Source organism: Siphateles boraxobius, unplaced genomic scaffold (genome assembly GCF_051911475.1).
Source record: "Siphateles boraxobius isolate OS27281-9 unplaced genomic scaffold, OSU_SipBor_1 61, whole genome shotgun sequence".
NCBI lineage: Eukaryota > Metazoa > Chordata > Actinopteri > Cypriniformes > Leuciscidae > Siphateles > Siphateles boraxobius.
In genome coordinates this window covers 7,038,892-7,064,074 of record NW_027509188.1, presented here as the reverse complement: position 1 = coordinate 7,064,074, position 25,183 = coordinate 7,038,892, and the positions used below count along the sequence as shown (strand labels likewise).

The following is a 25,183-nucleotide window of genomic DNA, read 5'->3' as shown; positions in this document are numbered from 1 at the left end:
CAAATAGCTAATACTCCAAAACAGTTCTCACCATTGGTTAAACTGCTCCGAAGAAAATCCCTCTCATTTTCCAAATCTTTGCATTTTTCTTCAAGGAAATTAACTTTAGATTTCAAAAACGAGTTTTCTTCTTTGAGTTTATTGATGGTCACCTGTTGGGTTGGTGCTTGTGCTGGAATATAAAACAAACACATAATCTGTCAAAAAATTATTTAGAATGTGTCTTCCACATGAAACACATATTGTATAAAAACTATAGTTTACATAAATTGTCTCCAAGTTAACAGCAACTCACTTTCATGTCTTCAAGAGATAAGGATGATTTATTTTTAATCTGACAGCCTGTTATTATTATCATTAGGATATGTGTGTGTACAGCCTATAAATATATATATATATATATATATATATATATATATAGACTATACTTAAACGTGTGAAAATTGCAAAATGTTAAGATTTTTTTAAGTAAAGGGAAAAAACACAATTAGTCATAAACATTAGCTATGGAATTAAGTTTTTTTTTTTGTCCCACCGATATTCAGTTAGGACACCAGGTGAGAAAGTAAAATCATGTTGTCATGATAGTTCTTGTGTTTTTATTAGTCTTGAGGCAGGATCTTGACAGACCCATGTTTTATGTGCAAACACATGGCCTTTTGTTACGCCATGTGCTTGTGTTGTCTCGTCATCTAGCCCCGCCCTCCTTGTTATCCTTGTTTAGTCATTATTGCTTCCCAATTATCACCTGTTTCCTTCATTAGTTTCTCTCTATTTATCCCCTCGTGTTTGCTATCCTGTGTTGGTCCATTGTCAAACTTTGTCAAGCGCATTTGTGAGTATCCTGTCAAGAGTTGGTGTCTTGTTGAGCTATTTCTTGTATCAGTTGTTTGTTTTCTTCTAGTTTGCGATTGGGTTCATTCCCTTCATCACCCTACCAACAATCATAACACATGTTTTTGTAATAAACATTTCTGGCAAATTTGTTTTGAGGGAACTGAATATGCAATTTTGCTTTTAGTATTAATGATAATAATTGTTGGTTTAAAATTACATTACCCATATACCTAGCTAGCAAATTGTCAACAGGCTGCCAAGAATGTTGTATGTTGTAACCAGGAATGTTAAGGTTAGTTTAAGATTTAATTACAGCAGGGTTCTCTACTCTGGCCCTCGAGACCCAGGTTCAGCCTTAATCAAACACACCTGAACAAGTTAATCAAGATCCTCAGGAATACTAGAAAGATACAGGAAGGTGAGACTGAGCAGAGTTTGAGCTAAACTGCAGGAAAGTGGATATCAAGGGCCACAGTCGAGAACCCATGGATTACACTACCAACATCAAAGAAACATAAATGACACAATACATTACCGGTTTCTTCCTTGTCATCCTCAATTAGTCGCTGAGGTGCAGTTCTTTTGCGCTCTCGCTCCGTCACCATGCTGCTGTCTTCTGATTGTGAACTATCGGATTCACTAACTCCAATATGGCCACGCGTCAATGCAATATTGCATAAACTACCGTCTCTGCACGTGAACTCTACTGATGGAAACGATTCTTCGAGTGTATTGTCCCAATATGAAATGTAGTTGACCGTAGGCATCAATCCACTCAATTTTAAGCCTTCCTAAACTTTGTTTTTTGTTTTAACATTTTCTCCTTTAAATTGAATCAGTGTCAACCTGTGACCTTTTGATCTGAGTCAGTTGATCCATCCAAATTGAACCAGGACAATAGTAAAACTACTTGATTAAAATAGTTACAAGAATGTAAATTTTTACAAATTATTACCTAATTATGCTATATTTACTTTTTAGGTGTTTTGGTGCAATTTTATAACTCAGTAAAACAGATTTTTATTCTATTTTATAAATAAAAAGGACATAAACATTAACATTGAATTTGCGTTTAGGCTATTAGTTTCTTTTTTCTTTTTCTTGTTTTTTTAATATTTCCTGAAAACTGTGGGTGGAGTAGATGTAGAAAATAATTCAGGCAGTACGATACTTCCGAAGTTCAAGGGTCAAGTCAAATGCGCTATCACTAACGCCATCATCACACTCTTTGGTTTAGAGTTGGTAGTAGATGGTAACTATTGCCTGTAGGTATGGGACTTTCGAAGAAAATCCTCTCTCTTTGTAATCGCAGGGATAGAAAAGGGACTAAAAAAATAATCGAATTTTTACAAAAACATAATCTAATGAAGTCAAGAATGAAGTGAAACATCTGTAAGAAATCGATGAAACTACAAAAGACACATACACGTGATGGATATCAATGGTAAAAAAAAAGGAATGGAAATTATTTAAAATAATTTTAAAAACTCCTAGACTAATGTTGACTGTTTGTGATTTTAGGGTATGTCACAGAAGATCACATACTAGAAAATTAACAAAGAGCTGCAGAGCTGGAACCATATTCGAAAACAGCAGGACCAGCTTACAAAGTTGGATGACTTTTGTTTACCGGTATGTATTACAGTATTGCACCTCTCTCCCTTTTTTCGTATCACATATTTTAGTAATCATCATAAATTAGGTAATATTTGAAAGCTTACAAACTCAAAATTTATCCTGTGAAAACCATTTCGAAATTTGACGTTGTGTTACCATGGAAATGGTACTTTAAATTCTAAAATTTAGGGTTTTTATAATCAAAAACTTTTCTAGTCTTAACAAAACACAAAAGTCTCGAGGTTCCATATATTTGGCAACTATATTGTGATAGAAGTGATATTTAGAACATAATTTATTAATTTGTTACTTATTTAGATGTATGGCTTTGATTTTATAGTAATTTTATAGTAAAACAATGCACACTTTATAGTAAAATATGTATTCAATATAAAATAAAAATGTCTACAGTATATTTGATTAACTGTACATTAAAACTTCCATATCTTTTATCATACTTTAATTAAAAAAAAATCAATAATCTGCTGGGTATCTTCTTTAAAACAAGACCAAACATAGGTCTATAGGTATCTAAAGCATTTTTGCATTCTCATTACAACCATTTAAGTTTGGATTGTGCATTTTCACGTCTATTCTAAAAAAAGGGGGGTGACAGTTAAAGGATTAAATATTCACACAATATTACTTATTTCTCAAAATATTATGATTATTCATGAATGATAATTCATGTATTGTTACAACATTATTGTTGTAATATGACCTTATTCACATAATTTTTACATTATCCTCAAAATAAAAGTCATCATATTGCTACAACTTTATTCTCATAATCACAGACTAAAAGACCCTGTCATATTGGCAGACTGAATAATTTAACTTTGGGCGAATATGTTTTTGCAAAGATAAAGCAAAAATCATTGTGATACTGTAATGACCAATGTGATGACCTTTTTACACATTTTCTCTCTGGTTAACAGATATAGTCAAGGACTGAGATTACGACAAGTGGATATGATCCAGGACGGGATAGCTGGAAGCTCAGCAACACTGAGCAAAATGACAAAGAAGCTAAGAATGGTCTGTAGAAAAGCCTTGAGAAAGTACAAAAGAAAGAAAGGACAGGTTGTGGGGGGAAGGACAGAGTTTTTCGTCATAGATGAAAGCAATTTCCGTCACAAAAGAAAGGTAGAATATCTACATGTATTTCTAAGGCTATAATATATAATGGATCTTGTGCAACTTAACTTTCGAATCAAATCTACTGTGGCAGAGAGGAGCAAAACAAATAACAATTACAAAAACAAAATAACAATTCAAAAAACAAAATTACAATTCAGAAAACAAAATAACAATTCAGAAAACACAACGACAATTTAGAAAACAAAATAACAATTCAGAAAACAAAATAACAATTCAGAAAACAAAATAACAATTCAGAAAACACAACGACAATTCATACAAAACGGATAAGGTATGTATATTTTGAGAATGACATACTTATCGCGGAATGGACGAGACACCTGTCAATCAAGCCAGAACCGGAATCAAGCGATACTGGAAGTACCAGGGAAGTACCCTTACTGTCTATGGAAGTACCGAGGGTAGAAAATCGTACGCCATATTTCTGCAGCTTTGTCGAAGAGGAAGAGTTATAGTGGAGAGCAGTAGCCATGCCGTCGAAAGTGTGTTATTTTCACCCAGCTGTCAGGTCTTCTGTGTTCGGGCTTCCTACGGATGCTGTAGTTCGTCAACAATGGCTACAATTTATGTTTGATTATGTACCTGAAAATTACAATCGTAATTTAGCTCTCTCATTTTACGGAAGACAGCTTCCAGAATCTCCACAAATTCAATGTCGGATTCAACAAAAACTGTTACTAAAGCATGAAGCAGTTCGAACTTTAAAACCAGAGGCAGCAGTTGTTGGGCCACAACCTTTAAGTAAGACTTAATCATTTCAATTGTATTTATTTGCATGTATAATTTCAGACTTTGTTACGTGTGGGTTTTTGTTGTGTCTTGTATATCACATGATCCCTTGTTTGTCATGTGATCCTGCCATGTGTCTTGTCTTTTGTTTGTTGTTGCTCAGTGTCCACAGGTGTTCCTCGTCCATCTTTATTAGTCTCCCCAGGTGTTTCTCATTAACCACGCCCCCTTGTTATCTTGTTTAGCTTGTTTGTCTGTGTATTTAAACCCCTGTGTTTCAGTTGTTGGCTGTCGGTTGTTGTTTTCTGTTACTTTTGTCCTGTTCTGAATTCCCTGGATTACCTGTTTGTTTTTGTTTAATTAAACGTGCTTGCGATTGGATTCGCTCTCTGTCTCGTTCCTGACTGGATGTAACAGAACAACCGACCAAAAAAAAAAAAAAAATCAAGCAGCACGGTTCTCGCCTGATCTTCCCAGCATGAGCTTGGAGTTCGCTGGAAAGACCGCGGCCTCAGCCCTGAGGAGCCCTGATTTGTTTCAGTTCACCTGGGGGTTTGCCTCACTTGCTGCCTCCTGCTCTCTAGAGGATGAGGCGATAAAACTGTTACCGGCTGGCGGCTAAGGAGGTCAATCCTAGGGAGCTCCCCGATCTCTCCGGTCTGGGCTGGAGAGAGGCGCTCTCCAAATGTTTGGAGAGCTTCATCCCGTGTCACGCCCGGCCTTCAGCGCTGGTTCCGGTTCCGGTGGTCCCGAGTCCGGTGGTCCGGAGACGGAGGAGGAGGAGAGGAATGGCCTCCTCAACGACGTGTCCGGTGGCTCCTAAGCAAGAGACCATCCAGCCAGAGACCGTCCAGTCAGAGCTTCACGTCAGCCACGTCCAGCCAGAGCTTCACGCCAGCCACGTCCAGCCAGAGTTTCACGTCAGCCACGTCCAGCCAGAGCTTCACGTCAGCAAAGTTCCAGCCAGAGCTTCGCGTCAGCCACGTCCAGCCAGAGCTTCACGTCAGCCACGTCCAGCCAGAGCCTCACGTCAGCCACGTCCAGCCAGAGCCTCACGTCAGCCACGTCCAGCCAGAGCTTCACGTCAGCCAAGTTCCAGCCAGAGCTTCACGTCAGCCACGTCCAGCCAGAGCTTCACGTCAGCCAAGTTCCAGCCAGAGCTTCACGTCAGCCACGTCCAGCCAGAGCTTCACGTCAGCCACGTCCAGCCAGAGCTTCACGTCAGCCACGTCCAGCCAGAGCTTCACGTCAGCCACGTCCAGCCAGAGCTTCACGTCAGCAACGTCCAGCCAGAGCTTCACGTCAGCAACGTCCAGCCAGAGCTTCACGTCAGCCACGTCCAGCCAGAGCTTCACGTCAGCCACGTCCAGCCAGAGCTTCACGTCAGCCACGTCCAGCCAGAGCCGGTCCTCGAGCAAAAGCCAGAGCTTCCTTCGCCGCTGACGCCGTCCTGCCCAGAGCCCTCGCCGCTGACGCTGTCCAGCACCGAGCCTTCACCGCTGGTCCCGTCCAGTCCTGAGCCTTCGTCTGCCGATCCAGAGACTGTTCAAGTCACGTCTGCCGATCCAGAGACTGTTCAAGTCACGTCTGCCGATCCAGAGACTGTTCAAGTCACGTCTGCCGATCCAGAGACTGTTCAAGTCACGTCTGCCGATCCAGAGACTGTTCAAGTCACGTCTGCCGATCCAGAGACTGTTCAAGTCACGTCTGCCGATCCAGAGACTGTTCAAGTCACGTCTGCCGATCCAGAGACTGTTCAAGTCACGCCTGCCGATCCAGAGACTGATCAAGTCACGTCTGCCGATCCAGAGACTGATCAAGTCACGTCTACTGATCCAAAGACTGTTCACGTCACTTCCTCCGAGCCAGTGTCTACGGACAAGATGGCCGAACCAGAAACTGTTCACATCACTTCTGCTGATCCAGAGACTGTTCACATCACTTCCTCCGAGCCAGTGTCTACGGACAAGATGGCCGCCTCCGAGCCAGTGTCTACGGACAAGATGGCCGAACCAGAGACTGTTCACATCACTTCTGCTGAACCAGAGACTGCCCACGTCACTTCCTCCGAGCCAGTGTCTACGGACAAGATGGCCGCCTCCGAGCCAGTGTCTACGAACATGATGGCCGAACCAGAGATTGTTCACATCACTTCTGCTGATCCAGAGACTGTTCGCGTCACTTCCTCCGAGCCAGTGTCTACGGACAAGATGGCCGAACCCGAACCAATGTCTACGGACAAGATGGCCGCCTCCGAGCCAGAGTCTGTTCCTGTTCCCGAGCCAGAGTCTGTTCCTGTTCCCGAGCCAGAGTCTGTTCCTGTTCCCGAGCCAGAGTCTGTTCCTGTTCCCGAGCCAGAGTCTGTTCCTGTTCCCGAGCCAGAGTCTGTTCCTGTTCCCGAGCCAGAGTCTGTTCCTGTTCCCGAGCCAGAGTCTGTTCCTGTTCACGAGCCAGAGTCTGTTCCTGTTCCCGAGCCAGAGTCTGTTCCTGTTCCCGAGCCAGAGTCTGTTCCTGTTCCCGAGCCAGAGTCTGTTCCTGTTCCCGAGCCAGAGTCTGTTCCTGTTCCCGAGCCAGAGTCTGTTCCTGTTCCCGAGCCAGAGTCTGTTCCTGTTCCCGAGCCAGAGTCTGTTCCTGTTCCCGAGCCAGAGTCTGTTCCTGTTCCCGAGCCAGAGTCTGTTCCTGTTCCCGAGCCAGAGTCTGTTCCTGTTCCCGAGCCAGAGTCTGTTCCTGTTCCCGAGCCAGAGTCTGTTCCTGTTCCCGAGCCAGAGTCTGTTCCTGTTCCCGAGCCAGAGTCTGTTCCTGTTCCCGAGCCAGAGTCTGTTCCTGTTCCCGAGCCAGAGTCTGTTCCTGTTCCCGAGCCAGAGTCTGTTCCTGTTCCCGAGCCAGAGTCTGTTCCTGTTCCCGAGCCAGAGTCTGTTCCTGTTCCCGAGCCAGAGTCTGTTCCTGTTCCCGAGCCAGAGTCTGTTCCTGTTCCCGAGCCAGAGTCTGTTCCTGTTCCCGAGCCAGAGTCTGTTCCTGTTCCCGAGCCAGAGTCTGTTCCTGTTCCCGAGCCAGAGTCTGTTCCTGTTCCCGAGCCAGAGTCTGTTCCTGTTCCCCAGCCAGAGTCTGTGTTCTCTGTTCCCCAGCCAGTGTGTGTGATGTCTGTTCCCCAGCCAGTGTCTGTGTTCTCTGTTCCCCAGCCAGTGTGTGTGATGTCTGTTCCCCAGCCAGTGTGTGTGTTGTGTGTTCCCCGGCCAGAGTCTGTGTTGTCTGTTCCCGGGCCAGTGTGTGTGTTGTCTGTTCCCCAGCCAGTGTGTGTGTTGTCTGTTCCCCAGCCAGTGTGTGTGTTGTCTGTTCCCCAGCCAGTGTGTGTGTTGTCTGTTCCCCAGCCAGTGTGTGTGTTGTCTGTTCCTGAGCACGAGCCAGTGTGTGTGTTGTCTGTTCCTGAGCACGAGCCAGTGTGTGTGTGGTCTGTTCCCGAGCCAGTGTGTGTGTTGTCTGTTCCCCAGCCAGTGTGTGTGTTGTCTGTTCCTGAGCACGAGCCAGTGTGTGTGTGGTCTGTTCCCGAGCGAGTGAGTGTGTTGTCTGTTCCCGAGCGAGTGTGTGTGTTGTCTGTTCCAGAGCCAGTGAGTGTGTTGTCTTTTCCTGAACCTGAGCCAGTGTGTGTGTTGTCTGTTCCCGAGCCAGTGTGTGTGTTGTCTGTTCCCGAACCAGTGTATGTGTTGTCCGTTCCTAGGCACGAGCCAGTGTGTGTGTGTGGTCTGTTCCCGAGCCAGTGAGTGTGTTGTCTGTTCCCGAGCCAGTGAGTGTGTTGTCTGTTCCCGAGCCAGTGAGTGTGTTGTCTGTTCCCGAACCGGCGTCTGCTGTTCCCGAGCTGGCGTCGTCTCCGCCCTGGCCGCACGAGGGATCGTCTCCGCCCTGGCCGCCCGAGGGGTCGTCTCCGCCCTGGCCGCCCGAGGGGTCGTCTCCGCCCTGGCCGCCCGAGGGGTCGTCTCCGCCCTGGCCGCCCGAGGGGTCGTCTCCGCCCTGGCCGCCCGAGGGGTCGTCTCCGCCCTGGCCGCCCGAGGGGTCGTCTCCGCCCTGGCCGCCCGAGGGGTCGTCTCCGCCCTGGCCGCCCGAGGGGTCGTCTCCGCCCTGGCCGCCCGAGGGGTCGTCTCCGCCCTGGCCGCCCGAGGGGTCGTCACCGCCCTGGCCGCCCGATGGACTGTCGTCTCCGCCCTGGCCGCCCGAGGGGTCGTCTCCGCCCTGGCCGCCCGATGGGTCGTCTCCGCCCTGGACGCCCGAGGGGTCGTCTCCGCCCTGGACGCCCGAGGGGTCTTCTCCGCCCTGGACGCCCGATGGACTGTCTTCTCCGCCCTGGCCGCCCGATGGACTGTCTTCTCCGCCGTGGCCGCCCAAGGGGTCGTCTCTGCCCTGGTCCCCTGCACGAACCTGGCCCTCCATCCCGCCCCCAAGACCGCCTCCACTTCACCACCCTCCTAAACTTTAGTGTTTTTGTTTCAGGGGCGTCGGGAGCCGCCCATGGGGGGGGGGCTATGTTACGTGTGGGTTTTTGTTGTGTCTTGTATATCACGTGATCCCTTGTTTGTCATGTGATCCTGCCATGTGTCTTGTCTTTTGTTTGTTGTTGCTCAGTGTCCACAGGTGTTCCTCGTCCATCTTTATTAGTCTCCCCAGGTGTTTCTCATTAACCACGCCCCCTTGTTATCTTGTTTAGCTTGTTTGTCTGTGTATTTAAACCCCTGTGTTTCAGTTGTTGGCTGTCGGTTGTTGTTTTCTGTTACTTTTGTCCTGTTCTGAATTCCCTGGATTACCTGTTTGTTTTTGTTTAATTAAACGTGCTTGCGATTGGATTCGCTCTCTGTCTCGTTCCTGACTGGATGTAACAGACTTAATGTTTTAGTTTTTATCAAGGACGTAAACAAATGCCAGCGCTGGCTTAAGTAGCCACTTAGTTATGCTATTTCGTGTGTCTATGACAAACGTGTACAAACATTTTGGACCTGAATTTGTAATTATGTACTAATTTTGTAAATGTATTTTCCATGTATACTTTATGACGTAATTTTTCGATTTGATCAAGAACGTAAACCAATGCCAACGCTGTTTGTTTATATTAGCCAGTTAGTTCGATGCTATTTTGTGTAAGACAAACGTGTACACCTAAAGAAAACGACACACTGAGTAAACTAAGTTTTGTGAATATATAAATGGTTGTTCATTATATCGATAAAACAATAACTTTAAAAAACAGTATTACTCTGTCATTTATTCAGAAATGTTAGTATTTTCAAGTAACAGCGTATCGAAATTCTTCTATAATAATAGTAGAATAGAAAAGAATAGAATAGAATAATAATAATAATAAAATGTACCATTCAGAAACGTTTTGTAAGAGCCGTGTTTGGGGAGGTTCTGCTTGACTCTCTTCGTTGCCGCTTTCTGGGTCTGATTCTGGCTCAAACTGATACGGCAGTAGGCTATTGACACCATTATTTACATTTGACCGGAGCACATGCAGCTTTCGTCCGTAAAGGTAATGGGCGTGAAGTTTCCGGACTACATGCACTACGCAGTTTAGCCAATTACAACACACCGGCCCAGCCCATTGCCTGTTTCTGAGGGAATGGTTTCATAAAATCAGGAAGTCAACCGGTCGTTCAAATGACAGAGGAGAAAGCGTCTAACAATAAAGGTGAAATTTATGAAAAATAAGGCTTTTAAAAAAAAAACACACGCACACACACTTAGACATGTTATATTGCACCCCATAAACACAATCATGCAAAGAAAAAAAGCAGTAAACCACCCCTTTAATGTCGTGGTATGTCGAAAAATGAAATAAAAGAGAGCGCTGCAGTGATGGCTTCTTTGTTGGTGTATTTACTCAGAATGAAGCATAAGATAATATGCATATACCAAAAGCTCAAAACATACATTCTCAACTTGTATATCACTTTTTTTTTTTTTTTACAGTAATGACTCGTTTTAGACATAAGTGACTTTAAACATTCTATCACACTAGAGGGAAACATGATCAACAAGCTATTTAACACTCTCTCTGTACAGTTCTCATGCTCTAGCCCCAAAATGACGTGTGGCATTTACAGCTGGTAGTAACACTCTAATCTCATGCTTTTTACGAACACAATAAGACTGAAACAACATCATGTACTCTAATACACTCAAATAACATCGACATAATGACCATTTATAATGAATAGCGGGCTATCGCGCTAATCGTGAAATACTCATGCTAACCATGTACTCAGGCATACTAAACTCATGACACACTATTAATATAGTAAATATTATGTGGTATGTCGCCAGCATGTCCACAATCACGGCACATAATGTCCTTCTTCAAAGTAACATTTAATGTGTTCCATTTTCGCCATACTGTCTATGATTTTCGCATAGTAAAACAAAGTTGATCACAAATTTCTTGATTGACAGGTGTCTCGACCTGCGTTCCTCGAAGGAACACCTGACCTGCATTGAGTGGACATACTGGCTTGGACACAACCACAGGGATGGTCCTCTAGGACGTTTGCTAAAAGATATTAGAAGACAATACAGAGTTTAATATTTTGGAGTATACAGTACTAAAAAATAAATTGCTTGTACCTGTGTGTGGGTGAGCATATGTGTGGTTGGTGTGTATGTGCATGTCTTTGTAGGAGATATTACTGTGGCTCAGTTCTCTCAACTGTTTCATAACTGTGCCAAATTTTAGGTTTAATTCAGATATCATATTTTACACAGTACTTTATTCTTGCATGCCCAGTTGTGCATTTTTACATTATGTACGATTTTCATTTATGACTTTGTGGAAATGTTTCAGTGCTTTTAATAAAAAAAACGCTTGAGTAGTTAGTGAGGAGTTAACATGTTTTTCACTTTAGAATAATGGACCACATCTGCGGGATGACAAGGTAACGCTTGAGTAGTTAGTGACGAGTTAACATGTTTTTCACAAATAATACAAGTTATTTAATTTTATATTTGACACATACTGTACAGGTTCTGTGAGGCACTAATATTCTAACAAACACTGTAATCTGGAAGATGTGGTTTTGTGCTTATTTCAACATAAATGCAGCCAATTTCTTCATTAAAGATGCAAATTGTTTTTGACAAGAGAACATCAATGATTATTTTCATATCCTAAAGAGAAGTCCTCCTCAGGCAGCTACTGTAACATAAAGGTAGGTCTTTGGAGTCTGAGATATATTGAACTGACACTTAATAGAGCTCATAATAGTGAACTAATCCAATCATGTCAGCATCACTTCCTAATTATTTAAGATTTAAAAAAAACTATCATTATTAGAATTATTCTATGTTTAAGTTTGAATTAAACAGAGAACATACGTCCATCCTTTGGCAAGAGCAGTAGTCACAATCTCAACCTGTAGCTAATGTATTTGGGGGGATATAATATTCATAAAGTGGTTTCCACAAAGAACCCATTTGAGGCACACGCTTCTGAAATGTTATGACCATGTTAAGAGTAAAACCCCCACAATTGTTCACTTTTTAGACATGTTACTTTTGTGATTAGTAATTAATTGGTTATTATTTCTTAGTTCACAAGTAGTTCTCAATGAGGATATATTTCTTTAGTAATAATCAAATACCTACCAAGGAACTACCTTTGTACTAAATTACCTATTACTTACTGCTTAGTTAATATTGCTTCCATATTAGTTAATAGTATTACGTTTGGTGTTAATGCAGTACTACCTATTACTTCCTGCATAGCTACTTGTTAACTACGGACCATTATTCTAAAGTGTTTCCCAATAATTGTTGTTTCAACTTTGCTATGCAAGTTCAAAATAAAGTGAACTCATTAATGAGCAATCTGTTCACTTATCACTTATCCCCATTAGTGGGTTCAACTTAGTAATTGCAATTATGTCTTCGAATTAGGGTATCAAGTTAAGATGATCTAAAATAATGTCTTGTTTTAACTTAACAATTGATTATAAAAACACACAAATTTGAGTACAAAACATTTTTTTTATTATTAAAACCAATGTTAAGCCAATACAAGCTATACATAAACACTTCAATCATGCAATCATCTCAAACTTGTAATCAATACTTTTTTTGGTACCAAACTTCAGTTGGGTGTGGGTCACATAATGAGGCTAAGAAAAATAGAAGGGTTGTGTGTTAGCTTACGCTATGAGGGGGTATCCCAAGCAGACTCCACAAGTATTTCTCAGTGTGTGTATAGAAGGTGGATGATGGGAAGTGTTTCCTGCAGTTGTCTGCACTGCCAGTTGTAAACCAAGAAGTTGGTCATGCTGAATGTAGGCTAGATAGACCAATAGACACATACAGCAGTATAGATATCTATATTTATTATAAAAAAAATCACAGCCTGTCATCTAAGTTGTTTATCATTGTTATTGGTGTGTGACCTAATGAGGTTAAGTTGACTGACGATCACTGCAGGAAACATCTCACCTTCTATATGCGCGTGCACACCCCTCTGCTTGTCATATCCCCATGAGGTTACCCAAAGCTGTACTGAACACTATTCATATTCACCCAATAGAAAATACATTCCTTTAAAAGCATTAGCTTTTTTCCTTACACAACACTGAAATATTGAACCGGTTTTAAATGTAAACCTTTAAACATTAATCTCACAGATCCAGTTGACTTATACCAAAAGCTGTGCTGAACCCCAAACACAAACAAACTAAAACTTCAGACTGCAGCTGGTTGTTTTCAAATATTTGAAACTTGAATACAGTATACTTTGACCCCATTATTTGAACAATATTCAGCATTAAATGTATTCAGTCCAACAAAAGTAAATGTATCAAGTCCAACAAAAAATCAGGGCGCCTCTCCTGTTTGCTTAAGTGCTTTTGCCTTCAACTTTGGTATGCATGTCAACAGAAAGAAATGAAAAAAATGAATTCCAATCCTATTCTGGTTGGGGCATGGTTTACAAATTATACCTCAGGAGCTTGTTTCGGATGCCGTGGACTCTGGCAGAGGCTTGATCTGGTTTGATCTTCATCACTACCCTCTAAAAGGAACTGAGAGGAATACTTCATGGCTTGTGGATACTCAGGTTAACGCAGTAGATGATCCCCACAAGCATGGCAAAGCTGGATGGCACATCCTTTAAGCTGTGAAGCACAACAGTCCCCTCAACCACAACTGCCACATTGAAGACCTCACGTGGAAAGGCATCCTGGTTGTCACCTTCATAGCCTATCAACAGGCCAAGTTGCATCCCCTCCATGGCTGCAGCCATAGTCTCACCATAGGCCTTGAAAAGCAGAAAAACAAATACCGTATTTTCCGCACTATAAGGCGCACTTAAAAGCCTTTAATTTTCTCAAAAAACGACAGTGCGCCTTATAATCCGGGGCGCCTTATATATGGATCAATTGGTTAATTGGATCAATTGGTTAATAACGCTCCGCGTTATTAAATTCGCCCGCGAACTCGCGCTCGTGTCCATCTTATGCCCACTCTGTCACACGGCCAGTTCAACCTCGTATAAATCAGGTTATGTGCCCGCTCACGAGCGCTCACTCTAACTAACAGACATATGAACAGACACACTGTCCCCGGCGCTGCTCGCGCGTCACAGAATGTTCATAAAGCGTTCCCCGTTCACAGTAACCGGGTCGTCTCATTCAAAACAGCCAGCTGTTGCTGTCAGCGAGTCGCCGCACATGAATACTCGCATGAGTCAGGCTGCGAATGTAAGTTACGTGCCCGCCCCAGCGCGCTCACGCTTACTAATAAACGCCTCGCCTCCGGCGCCGCACACTCGCTACAAAACTCTCAGAAAACGTTCCCCGTTCAAGGCAAGCTAACTGGGGCGTCATATATGAAACAGCGTGCCATCGCTGTCAGCGAGCCGCCGCTCATGAATACTGAAATGAGTCAGGCTGCGAATGTAAGTTACGTGCCCGCCCCAGCGCGCTCACGCTTACTAATAAACGCCTCGCCTCCGGCGCCGCACACTCGCTACAAAACTCTCAGAAAACGTTCCCCGTTCAAGCCAAGGTAACTGGGGCGTCATATATGAAACACCGTGCCATCGCTGTCAGCGAGCCGCCGCTCATGAATACTCAAATGAGTCAGGCTGCGAATGTAAGTTACGTGCCCGCCCCCGCGCGCTCACGCTTACTAATAAACGCATCATTATTAATACTACTTACTAATAGCACATTAAATAGCACATCTAGTGGATGCATAACGCAAACCCAGTCAAACATTTGACTGCAGTATTTTATGCGCCTTATAATCCGGTGCGCCCTATATACAGTTAATGTTCTAAAATAGGTCATTCATTGAAGGTGCGCCTTATAATCCGGTGCGCCTTATAGTGCGGAAAATACGGTAGTGTAAATGTTTGGGTCAAGAAGTACATAGTCTGCAAAGCTACTTAAGTCTCAGTGATCATAAACCTTGTTTTCAGGCTAATAAAATAGTCTTCTTGGGCTTTCAGTTGTGAGTGTGCATGTTTGTAGGTGCAATGTTGGAAGGTTACTGCAAGGGTGAAAACTTCAGTGTCCTCTCAGATCTGGGGAAGTGTATTTTGCACTGGGTCCTCTCCCCATCACTATTCTACCCCTCAATGAGGGTGTCAATGATGGCCTTCTGGACAGCAGTCAGGTCGGCAGTCTTACCCATGATTGCGGTTTTGAGTAATGAAACAGGCTGGGAGTTTTTAAAAGCCTCAGGAATCTTTTGCAGGTGTTTAGAGTTAATTAGTTGATTCAGATGATTAGGTTAATAGCTCGTTTAGAGAACCTTTTCATGATATGCTAATTTTTTGAGATAGGAATTTTGGGTTTTCATGAGCTGTATGCCAAAATCATCAGTATTAAAACAATAAAATACCTGAAATATTTCAGTTGGTGTGCAATGAATCTAAAATATATGAAAGTTAAATTTTTATCATTACATTATGGAAAATAATGAACTTTATCACAATATGCTAATTTTTTGAGAAGGACCTGTATATATATATATATAATACATATGCAGCCTACTGTCAAATGTCACAGTAAACATTATTGATGACAAGTACAGCAAGCTTCAGTTTCAATGTACTGTGTGGTTAGCTTACCTGTTTTCTCTATGAAATGTCCGAATTACTGACGCAACAGTATTTCTGCTGAGATTTGGTTGAACTCTTTGTCCAGCTTCCATCAGTGTCAGTCCATGGTTGATAACAAGGTCAATAAGTGTTGCACGGATTTCTCGAGTCAAATTTGGTCCTCGTCTTCTTTGTTCAGGTTCTATCAACCCTTCAAGTCCTTCTCTACCTCTTCCTCTATCTCCTTCTCTTCCTCTACCTCCTTCTCCTCTTCCTAGGCCTCTTCCTCTAACTCCTTCTCCTCTTCCTCTACCTCCTCTTCTTCTACCAAGGCCTCTTCCTCTATCTCCTTCTCCTCTACCTACTTCTCTTCCTCTACCTACCTCCCTCCTTCTCTTCTTCTACCAAGGCCTCTTCCTCTATCTCCTTCTCTTCCTCTATCTCCTTCTCCTCTTCCTCTACCTCCTCTTCTTCTACCAAGGCCTCTTCCTCTACCTACTTCTATTCCTCTTCCTACTTCTCCTCTTCCTCTACCTACCTCCTCCTTCTCTTCTTCTACCAAGGCCTCTTCCTCTATCTCCTTCTCTTCCTCTATCTCCTTCTCCTCTTCCTCTACCTCCTCTTCTTCTACCAAGGCCTCTTCCTCTACCTACTTCTATTCCTCTTCCTACTTCTCCTCTTCCTCTACCTACCTCCTCCTCTTCTTCTACCAAGGCCTCTTCCTCTATCTCCTTCTCCTCTTCCTCTACCTACTTCTCCTCTTCCTCTACCTACCTCCTCCTTCTCTTCTTCTACCAAGGCCTCTTCCTCTATCTCCTTCTCTTCCTCTATCTCCTCTTCCTCTACCGCCTTCATCACCTCTTTGAGCTCCCCCTCTCATTCTCACTCATCTTCTTCTTCTAACTCCTTCCATTTTTGTTGAAGACAGGTGTACTCACCTGCTGCCTTTTATAGCACAATTGAGTGCTGCGTTTTCAAATTAGCACATGTGTGCTTCCACACCTGGTGGTTGTGATTATCCAATTCGTTCATTAGTGTGGTCATTGGCAATCCAGTGCTTTGTAATGACAAGAAAGTAACCTCACAATCCTTATCTGTGTCTAAGGTGTGAAAATGTGTTTAGAGTTTTACAAATCACTGTGTGTAATGTTTTGCAAAAAGGGTGAAGCAGACATTGTGTGTAATGTTGGGCAAATCTGTGGAGGTGTTTTGCTCATTGGAGTAGAATTTTGCAAATTGTGTGGACATTTTTATTTTAGTGTGTAAACAATCGTAAAAAAACTGTAAAAACATAAAAAATCTGACTGATCCCAAAATTTGAACGGTAACGTTAGTGTATTTGGCCTTGACATACGGTCTATCAGAAATGGTGTTTTCTACAACAGTTTAAAATTAAAACTGGTATCGTCTCAGATAAAAGCTTTATCAACTGTCTCTAACTGAACTACAAGACTGAACTGCTAGCAAACGTGTTCTAGCTAACGTTAACGGTCGCTGAAATGTGCCTCGCTTAAATTACATCACAGTTGTTGCACATATCAAAAGGTAACGATAGCTAACGTTAATCACGTTATTGGCTTCATCAACGCACATTCTTAATATCTACAAAACACGAACACTTACCAATAGCGAACTTGTTCACGCCAACCCGACTCGTCTTGTCTGACGGAAAAATGAGACTCCCGGCCGATTGAAGTTTGATTACTTGCTGGCGTGTAAACTTGGCGCGTTCGTCTCGAGCGCGAGGCCTGGCTTCGTCGGAAGTCCCCCGCACATGCGCAACGAGCTGTCCTCCACTCAATCTGCAACACGCCAAAGACTTGTACCACACTCAATTTAAAATGGTAAGTTCATTCAAGCACCTGGCATTTGTGATTCATTGAAGTAACTTATGAAACTGATGGGTGATTATATAATTAGGGGTACATTTCAAGTCCATGGGTTGTATTTATCATTTTTACTGAATATTCACTTCAAGCAATGATCACTTTTATATTTGGGCACATTTCTCTTTATTTCATGCAGAAAAGTAAACCAGTTCCATAAGTTAATTAGGAGAAAATGCATATACTGTACTGGAAATTGCAGTTTTTGTGCTGTCCAATTTGCTAAAAGTAAAAGTTTTGCCTTTCAAATTAAAACTACAATACATGTTTTTGTATATTATTTTCATCATTATTTGTTAAAAATAATCATTAAAACAAGGCAAATATATTTTAAAAACTAATTCACTCGTTTATATCTATTAAATTATTAACTTTGTGTGTGTCCAAGAAATCTTTGTCAACTTACTTTAGATATTATATTTACAAAAATGTAGAGAAAATGTATAAAAACACGAGTTGATTAAGGTAATGTGGGGACATGTTCAAGGTCTACAGTTAGCAAAAGGCCCTAAAATGGAAGAAATGTCAACTGTGTTACTTGTCAACTGTGTTACCCATCAATTGTAACACAGTTGACAGGGATTAACACGGTTGACAATGCTGGCTGGGTTTCTTGTCATAGTTTATGCTTATATTGAGTATTGTTGATAAAAAAACATTCATTAACTATTGTTATTACACAGGAATGACATGGTAAAATATTAACAAGTGTAATTACATAGTAATAGTTATTTTATAAAAACATGTGATTCACATTAAGGGATTAATTTAACTAATCTTAACACTATTAAATTATCTATTACACTGAATGAGTCATTACACTCTAACTAGACTTTACTACATATGATTAAAGGAGCATTCCATTGCTTTTCAGCAAAATCTATATTATTTCCAGAAATATACATGTATCAACAAACAAGGATTTCATGAAGTATGGTTCATTTTTATATTATTTCATGGTTTTGAATGGTGGGTTTCTGCTGACATTTATTTAATGTGATCCCTATCACGCAAGGTTGAAAAACAATAAAGTGCTCTTAGGGCGTTTTCACACCTGAAAGTCCGCACCAAGGTCCGAACCAAAGTTCACGTTTTGATACATTTTATACTTTCAGAAAGTTTTGGTTTGGTTTCTTTTTGCAATTATGTGAGCGCACTAAAGAACTTTGCGTGACATACTCCTGTCTTCATCATCTATGTGGGCTGCATCTCGACATTGATTGGTTTGTAAATGAACATGCGTCTGACGTCAGCGTGTTGTCATTCGGTGGGTAACTTTGACAACATGAATGAACAGACGCATATCGTTGCAATTGTGTTGTTATTTTTTCGTTGTGCGAACAATTTATCGTTGCCGGACAGGAAAGGAGGAGAAGACTGCAAGCAATCATGCGATTATTATTATTATGTCATCAGACCATACTTCAATTAAAAACCTTGTCTCCACCTGTGCTACCACGGCTCATTTTTCCTGCCACCTTCTGTTTTTTCGGCTATGCGGGAACCACCAGAACTTCCTGTAAAAGGTCTGAAAGTCTGAACCATACAGAAATGCTTTCACACTAGAAACAAACCAAACCTTTGTTCAGTTTGATCCGGACCGAGACTACCTCTTTTCGTCGGACCAAATTTCATGGTCCGGGGTAGGTTTCACACCTGTAATTTTGATTCGGACCAAACTGAAAAGTCCGAAAGTCCGGACTAAACAAGGTAGGTGTGAAAGGGCCCTTAATCTTTTTTTAGGGAAATGAGGTTATCTGCTACTGAGAAGCAGCGCCAGTACAGGGCTCGGCGTGATGCTGATCCTGAGAGAAGGACTGCGTATTTACAGAAACACAGACAGTGAAAGATTTAAGTGAGAGGGAGAAGAGAAGGAAACGAGCATATTGGAGAAAAGCCCAACACCAGTCCAGAGAGAAAAAGCAAGTGATAGAGAACCAGATTACTCTGAGTCCTGAAGTTAATCCACAGCCTCAGATGTCAAGGTAAAGATTGTGAACAACATGCAGAAAATACTTTTAACGATTTGATTATGAAATTACGGTGAAAAGACGAGTAATTGCTGGTCATCCTTATTCTTTCCAGTGAGCATAAATGAAAACACATGATCAATGAAGTAATGCTTTGTGTATCATATCAGACAGAGAATTGCTGGAAGGAAGAAAGTCCAGAGAAGGGAGTCAAAATTGTACAGGGAGATTCAGGCTTTGAAGGAATCACTCAAACAACAGAAAAGACAAACAGACAAATACAGAAAAAGATATGCAAGACTACAGAAAGATTCAGACTCACCCAGATCAAAAACTAACCGCCTTTTAGGAAGGTTTCCTGTTCCTCGAGAAGTGCACAGAACGTTAGTTTTCCACCATGCCCTATGATTTTTGTGTCATGAATCTTTAAATGTAGAATCAAATGTAATAAAAATGATAGAACTGACATTTCTAGAGTAAACAGTATTACATAAAGACGTTTAATAACTCTAAATTCAGTGTAATGGAGAATTATGATGAGAAAATATCCATACTCGATGATAGTATACCAAAGAATATCCGTTATTCAGTTTAAAATTCATATTTTTTAAATCAGTTAGACAGAGAACCTCAAAACCCCTGGTGAATAGACTCAAGAACTTTCAAACAAATGTTTTATCATTTGTGTAGTACTTCATTTATGTCTTCTATGACACCACTTTTGTCTGTAACACAGTTGACAAAACAATGAATCGAATATTTATTTTCGTTTAAATATTTAAAAAGTAATTTGAGCATAAAGGGGTCATATAATGCCATTTTTGTACAAGTTAATATGAATCTTTAGGGTCTAAATGAAAACTTTGTAATATACTTTAATTAAAAATTCTCATTAGTATTTTAAGAAAACACTAATTTTACCTGCTCAAAAACAGCTCTGTTTTCAGCACGCCGTTTCAGTGTATATGGCTTTAAATGATAATGAGCTTGCTGACTCCGCCCCTCTGTTCTTTGGGGTGTATTTGACACAACGCACGTGGAGTGTTGCCTTGACAACAGTTGAGGGTATATTTTGGCGAAAGAATGGCAGCGGGAGTCTCTGAGGACACATCTGTAGTGTTGCCATACCAATTTGAACCGGAGTCGGACCCGGAACAAGATGACGGCCCCGAAGAAGTTCGACCATTAAGGCTCGAACAGGACGTTTCTGAATGGTTGGTTAACGTAATGTCACTTTGATCTATTTTTGTATGTACTGTCAGGGTAGAGTAGTGGTATACAAACGCTATGTGTTTACTGTATAGGTTAGTTCGTTGACAGATTTATGTTGAAAAACTTTTGGTAAATGTAGGCTTGTCAGTGATGCGTAACGTTATCTCAGTGTTCGGTACAACTATCGTGACTGAAACATGTCCTGTCATGTCAGTAATGATTCTAGCAGTAGTTGAAGGATACCTTAGAATTTGTTGTATGTTTATGTTTAGTGCAGTACGAAAATGTTTTATGTTTTACTTAGTGTTAGCACATTAACTGTAAGACCTGCGTACATAGTTTTTAATAACACAATAACCATAACGCGTTGCTCATTATAAACGTGGGATTATGAATTATATTGAGAACGTCGTAACGTTCAGAGGCGGACAGAGTACACAGCTTCATTACTTGAGTAAAAGTACAGATACCCCTTGCTAAATTTTACTCAAAAACAAGTAAAAGTACTACAGTCAGATGTCTACTTAAGTAAAAGTACTGAAGTACTTGTTTTTAAAAGTACTTTGAGTGTCAAGAGTACATTTTCTAAATATTGCATTACTACTGCCACAGTGTTTACATTTATGTTAGGGCTGAAACGATTCCTCGAGTTACTCGATTACAAAAATTCCTCGAGGCAAAAACTCTGCCTCGAAGCCTCGTTAAATTCCTATGACGCGCACTATACACGCGGCGGAGGGATTTGATTGTTTCACACGGACCGTTTATTCACACTGACCTGTTCAGGAACCATATATTTTGAATTTAGTTGGCGCGATGGCGGAGAATACATATATAAATAAACGGTAGAAATTGTCTAAAGTGTGGGATCACTACACACTTAATAAAGAAGACAACAAGGTGCAGTGTCTCTACTGCAAAACAGAGCTGGCATACCACAACAGCACATCTTCCATGATTCAGCATCTGAACAGGAGACATCCATTCCATGCTGTTTCACCAAGCATCGCTGAAACAAGGTAACGTAGTCTAAGCCTATTGATGTTCGCTGATTTTAATCCCATACTGTATTTGTAGCGATGTCGTGATGCGGTTTGACTAGATATGATTTTTAGCTTAGATGACATTTTTAAGTAGTAAACTTAACTATCACGTTCAATTGCAAGAGAGTATAGCCTAAAAAAAGAACCCCTTCACACACACACACACACACACACACACACACACACACACACACACACACACACACACACACACACCAGTCAGACCAATTGCAGCAATGCATCACATATGCTTAAACTTTTATGTAGCCACGCAACAATAATTTCAGCATGCATTCACTGTACACACCGGGACGTGATGGAGGAACAAATATTGTATTGCAGTCTTTACGAGGCCTTGTTTGTATTTCACGTCTGCCAAATACAGACAACAACAAAAAATTAAAGTCCCCAGCCTGTTGGTTTGTAATAAAGATTCGGAGTACTCATTTTTCAGTTAAAACGCACGGAACAAAAAGTGCGTCAGCTTTTACTGCGTGTTCAACAACAAGTCACGCTACAGCTCTTCTTCAGCGTTAAACTACCAGAATACACAAATATGCTTAGATGCTTAGAGTGGTTATATTATAACATCTTAAAGGAGAAATTCACATATGAGATAGCTTTATAACTTGCATACTATATAACTTATAGTATATAACTTATAACAGCTTTAACTGAAATAGACACAAGTTTAATATAACTATTCTGTTAAGAGTGTATTTTTCCAACACAGCCTGCTTCTCCAAATCGACTCGAACTTTTGGGGAGGACATTATAATCAGCCTAATGTTAAATGCTGCAGGTGTAGAAATCTACATAAATAAAACAGATATTTACTTTGATGTCAGGGCTAGATTACAGCATGAAACCTGTTGTGCATATTAATAAATTAAATTGCTTTTCCTCTTTTTCTCCCTCTAAGCAATTCACAACGGAGTATGGACAGCTTTGTTCGCCCAGCTCAGTCATGCACTGTTCAAGAGGCTGCAATTTTTACAGAGAGCATTTTGAACATGCTCGTGACCGATATGAGGCCACTGTCCATGGTGGAGGACAAGGGACTTAGAGACATGATCTCAACTTTCAATCCTAAATACAGCCTGCCATCAAGAACATATTTCACACAACCGATGGAGAAGAAACACAGGGACATTACAGAGAAATTGAAAGCTGTCCTAAAGCAAACAGAGTGTGTTGCCCTGACAACAGACATTTGGACCAGTGTGGCAACAGAGGCCTACTTGGGGGTGACATCCCACTTCTTGGGGGAAGATTGGGAGATGAAGTCCCTCTCCCTAACCACAATGCCCCTAGAAGAGAGACACACTGCAGCCAACATTGCAGACTGGCTAGAGGAGACAACTGCCAAATTTGAGATTCCACTTGAAAAGGTAAAGGCAGTTGTCCATGACAATGGGGCCAATGTGGTGGCAGCAGCAAGAATTCTTAGAGAGAGGCATGGGTGTGCTTCTGTGAGATGTGCAGGGCATACTTTAAATTTAGCTGTGCAGAGCACACTCAAAAACAATAAAACAATTGCTAGTTGTGTGGGTTCTGCTAGGTGCCTAGTGGAACACTTCAAAAAGAGTGAACTGGCCTGCACTAAGCTCAAAGAAAAACAACACCAGATGGGAAAGCCACCACTCATGTTGTTACAGGATGTCAGTACCCGGTGGAACAGTACGTATCATATGTTATCAAGACTCCTGGAACAGCGATGGCCTGTGACTGCAGCTCTCTCCGATCCAGCAGTCAATCCGAGAGGTAAACACCACTACCTGGATCTAAAGCCAGAGCAGTGGCACATCAGTGAGGAGTTGACACAGGTCCTTGGACCATTTGAAGGAGCTACAGAGTTTCTTAGTGGAGAAAAGTATGTCACCCTCTCTGCCCTTCCACAGCTGGTCCAAAACCTTAAAAAGTCCACACTGACTGCAGAACCTGAAACTGCACCAGTGAAGGCATTTCAGGCTTCTGTTGCAGAGCAGATCACAAAGAGGTGGGAAGGGCTGTATGAATTTCTACCTGAATCTGGTGCTCCCAACCCTGTCCTTCTGGCTGCTGCTTTGGACCCCAGGTTTAGAAAATTGAAGTTCTTGCCTGCTGAAGAGGTGTTGAAGGTCCAAACTAGTATTCAATCAATGGCACTAGCTGCCAGAAAGGACTCAAAACAGACACATGTAACGGTAGAGAAAGCCACTACCACCACATCAGCTACACACACTAAAGGTAGATCACATCACAAAAGTATCCTGGGATCATCATCAGAGGATGAGGATGAAGGAGAGGATCATGATGAGGATGAGCAGATGAGCAGAGCGGTGCAGAGGGAGGTCTTGGAGTATTTTGGTGAACAGCCTATTTCCAAGAAGGAGAATCCACTGCCATGGTGGAGAATAAATCAGGCAAGATATCCAACCTTGGCACAGCTGGCAAAGTCTTTCTTGGGGATCCCAGCAACATCAACACCCTCAGAGTGCCTGTTCTCTGCTGCTGGGAACATTGCCTCAAAACGTAGGGCAAGCCTAAGTGCTGAACATGTGGATATGTTGACGTTTCTCCATTGCAACAATAAGCTGTTGTAGAATCAATCTGAAATCTCACTCACTCACTCACTCACTCACTCACTCACGTACATTTTTATGTTTGTTTTGAGATTACATATTATTCATAATTGTTTTATGTAAAAAAAAAAAAACATTGTGTACCTGTTTTATACATTGTGTACCTGTTTGGCATGATATATTTTATATAAATTTTTTGTTCTCAGGTTAACTAAACTAAATTTGCAGAAGGTACAATCCTTTCTTTGTAATGTTTTGTATTAAGAAGACAAAAAACTAAGTTTATATTCATATTAAGTTTGTATTCATACATGTTACAGTAAGTTCACTTAACTGTATGTTGTTATATAATTGTTGGCAATGCCAACTTGGCACTTAACTTTCGGAGCCAAACTTTTGGACTTGGAAATAAATACCTCTGTTGAGAAATAAAAGCCAAATGCTTGATCATTTTACAGCCACATAATTTTTGTTATGCATAATTTGTTTTGGTTGTTCAAAAACACACACAAAAAAAATGATCCGATTACTCGATTAATCGATCGATTAAGTGCTAGATTAATCGATTACAAAAAGAATCGATAGCTGCAGCCCTAATTTATGTACAAACGTCCTACATGGAGTAATGAAAAATGTTAATACCTTGGAGTATGTAAAAGGAATTGAAAGTAAATTCAAGTCATTTTCATCTTTTTACCATGTTGCTTTATTTAACATTAAAGAAAATTTCAGAAAATTCAGAAAATTGAAATAGTCTGGCGAGGTGGAGCCACGGGTTGGCACATTCACGGGATGGACCTGCGGCGTCTTCATCATCCATGGTTTCGTCTCTTATCTAAATCTGACCATGGAGTTGACTTTGGCGGGAAGCTGAAGGTGATTTCTGATAGGCTGTCCCAATCAGTGGCGCCTGCACAATCCAATCACGTTTGAGGACACAACAAATTAAGGGGTTTCCGAGATTTTTCTTTTTTCCTTTTCTTTTTTCTTTTTAGAAGTAGTAACGGGTACTCACGGTTATGGATAGAAATGTAGTGGAGTAAAGAGTACAATATTTGCCTCTCAAATGTACTTGAGTAAAGTCATGAGTATTCCCCAA

At 41.5% G+C, this 25,183-nt stretch overlaps 1 protein-coding gene across 1 annotated transcript; it reads left to right on the top strand.

Moving 5' to 3' along the window:
- The first annotated feature begins 21,337 nt into the window (after positions 1 to 21,337).
- On the top strand, positions 21,338 to 24,209 carry LOC143718528 (E3 SUMO-protein ligase ZBED1-like). The gene is made up of 2 exons (XM_077209555.1): positions 21,338 to 21,496; positions 22,443 to 24,209. Exons 1-2 carry the CDS (start codon positions 21,432 to 21,434, stop codon positions 24,103 to 24,105), a joined length of 1,728 nt encoding a protein of 575 aa, XP_077065670.1. The 5' UTR covers positions 21,338 to 21,431; the 3' UTR covers positions 24,106 to 24,209.
- The last annotated feature ends 974 nt before the right edge of the window (positions 24,210 to 25,183 follow it).

Bases quoted from the DNA above. Each gene is read 5' to 3' on its own strand.
- LOC143718528 (XM_077209555.1), top strand. From the start codon at position 21,432: ATGATTCAGCATCTGAACAGGAGACATCCATTCCATGCTGTTTCACCA. The intron at 21,497-22,442 runs GTAACGTAGTCT...TCTCCCTCTAAG, and splicing joins CCAAGCATCGCTGAAACAAG to CAATTCACAACGGAGTATGG.